Source organism: Cyprinodon variegatus, unplaced genomic scaffold (assembly GCF_000732505.1).
Source record: "Cyprinodon variegatus isolate N-32 unplaced genomic scaffold, C_variegatus-1.0 Scaffold1800, whole genome shotgun sequence".
Taxonomy (NCBI): Eukaryota; Metazoa; Chordata; class Actinopteri; order Cyprinodontiformes; family Cyprinodontidae; genus Cyprinodon; species Cyprinodon variegatus.
The window spans coordinates 39,411-40,804 of record NW_015152253.1 but is presented as its reverse complement, the minus strand read 5'-3'; the positions used below and the strand labels follow the sequence as shown (position 1 = coordinate 40,804).

The following is a 1,394-nucleotide window of genomic DNA, read 5'->3' as shown; positions in this document are numbered from 1 at the left end:
ACCCAATGTGAAATTTATTTTGAACTTAAGCCTTCTGCGTATCCTACTGATAGGGCCAAGGTAGCTTACAATAGCTCACTATTAGCTGGTAAAGCGAAGCTGTGGTGAACTTCTGAATGGCAGAATAATCCAAGTCTATGTCACCCTTTTTCTGCCTTTTTTGTTAAGAACTAATTACTCAAATAATTGAGTCCTTTTCCCACCTCTGCTGGTGACCAAGCAGCAAACAAACTAGTGATCTGCAGACCTGAGCTGTTATCAGCAAAATAACATTGATTGCTTTTACTCTTTACTCTACAGCAGACCTTTATCATTCCCATGTAAAAAAACAAACAAAAAAAACTTCAACACTTGTGAATGTTTGAGTTTGTTTTTTTTACTGCACATCATTTTCTTGGATAAAAGCAAAGCTTTTCATACAAAAAATGCTAACTGTAACAGGCTGAAAACACTTTATGATCCTGCAGAGATACAAATATGAGAAACGAAATCATAACTAAAGAAATTAAGGTGTAAACAACTGACATACGGTAGATTTAATTGATGTAACATGACCAGTTATGTAACAGGCTGTTGGCGAATCAAACTAGATCAAACACAAGGTCTAGTTGAAAAGCAGACTATATTTCACAGTTCTTACATGGCAGCATGTTGGCAGTTTATCAGACTTTTATAGAAAACTGATTAACTATATGACTCCATTTAAGCAAAATGCTTCACATCTTTAGCAACTGTAAGAGTATTCATTCATGCATCAACTATGTTTCTTTAAAGGAACAAATGCAGAATATAAAGTTTAAGGTCTGATGGTGACTGTGCAGCTTTTCTTGATGTCTCTGAAAGAAGCGCAGTCAAAGTCGACCAGAAGAGTCCTCTCCCCGATCCTGTAGGGAATGAAACCAAGCTTCACACGGACTCGATTGTGTGGCGGCAGATCTGGAAGTCTGTGAGGAACAAAAGGAACGTTTTTTTAGGTTTGCTGCTAAAACAACAAATTCAGACTCATTTAATTTTCTCAGACTTTTTAGACGTGTGAATTTGAGGGGGAAAAAACTATTAAAACAACCAAAATCAGTGATCAAGGAAGAGGAGTTGCTACTTTTCTTAACTATTTGGTCACATTTAATCATTAAAAAAAGTCCTGCAATTTCTCTCCAAAGTTGAATTAACATTACACCATTATTCTGGTTTCATTCTTGATTAATTTCAACGTTTTTGTTTCAAAGGTTTATTACCTGAACATGACAAAAGAAATTTAAGGATACCTGGTAACTCAGGGTTGAAACAGTCCCATAAAATACAGAACCACCCTTTAGTTGGCTGTTAAATGGTGGACCTGCTTAGCTCCGTGTTGCTGTTACTGTGTCTGTCACAGTCAGCGTACTGCCCTCCGT

The 1,394-nt window shown here is 36.7% G+C and overlaps 1 protein-coding gene across 1 annotated transcript in view; it reads right to left on the bottom strand.

Annotated features, from left to right (window-relative positions):
- Positions 1-380: 380 nt before the first annotated feature.
- LOC107104576 (protein-glutamine gamma-glutamyltransferase 6-like) overlaps positions 381-1,394 on the bottom strand; it is a 34,016-nt gene continuing 33,002 nt past the window's right edge. The window contains exon 13 of the mRNA XM_015404593.1: positions 381-944. Within this exon, the coding sequence (XP_015260079.1) occupies positions 797-944 (148 nt within the window). The 3' untranslated portion in view covers positions 381-796. The remainder of the gene's footprint in view (positions 945-1,394) is intronic.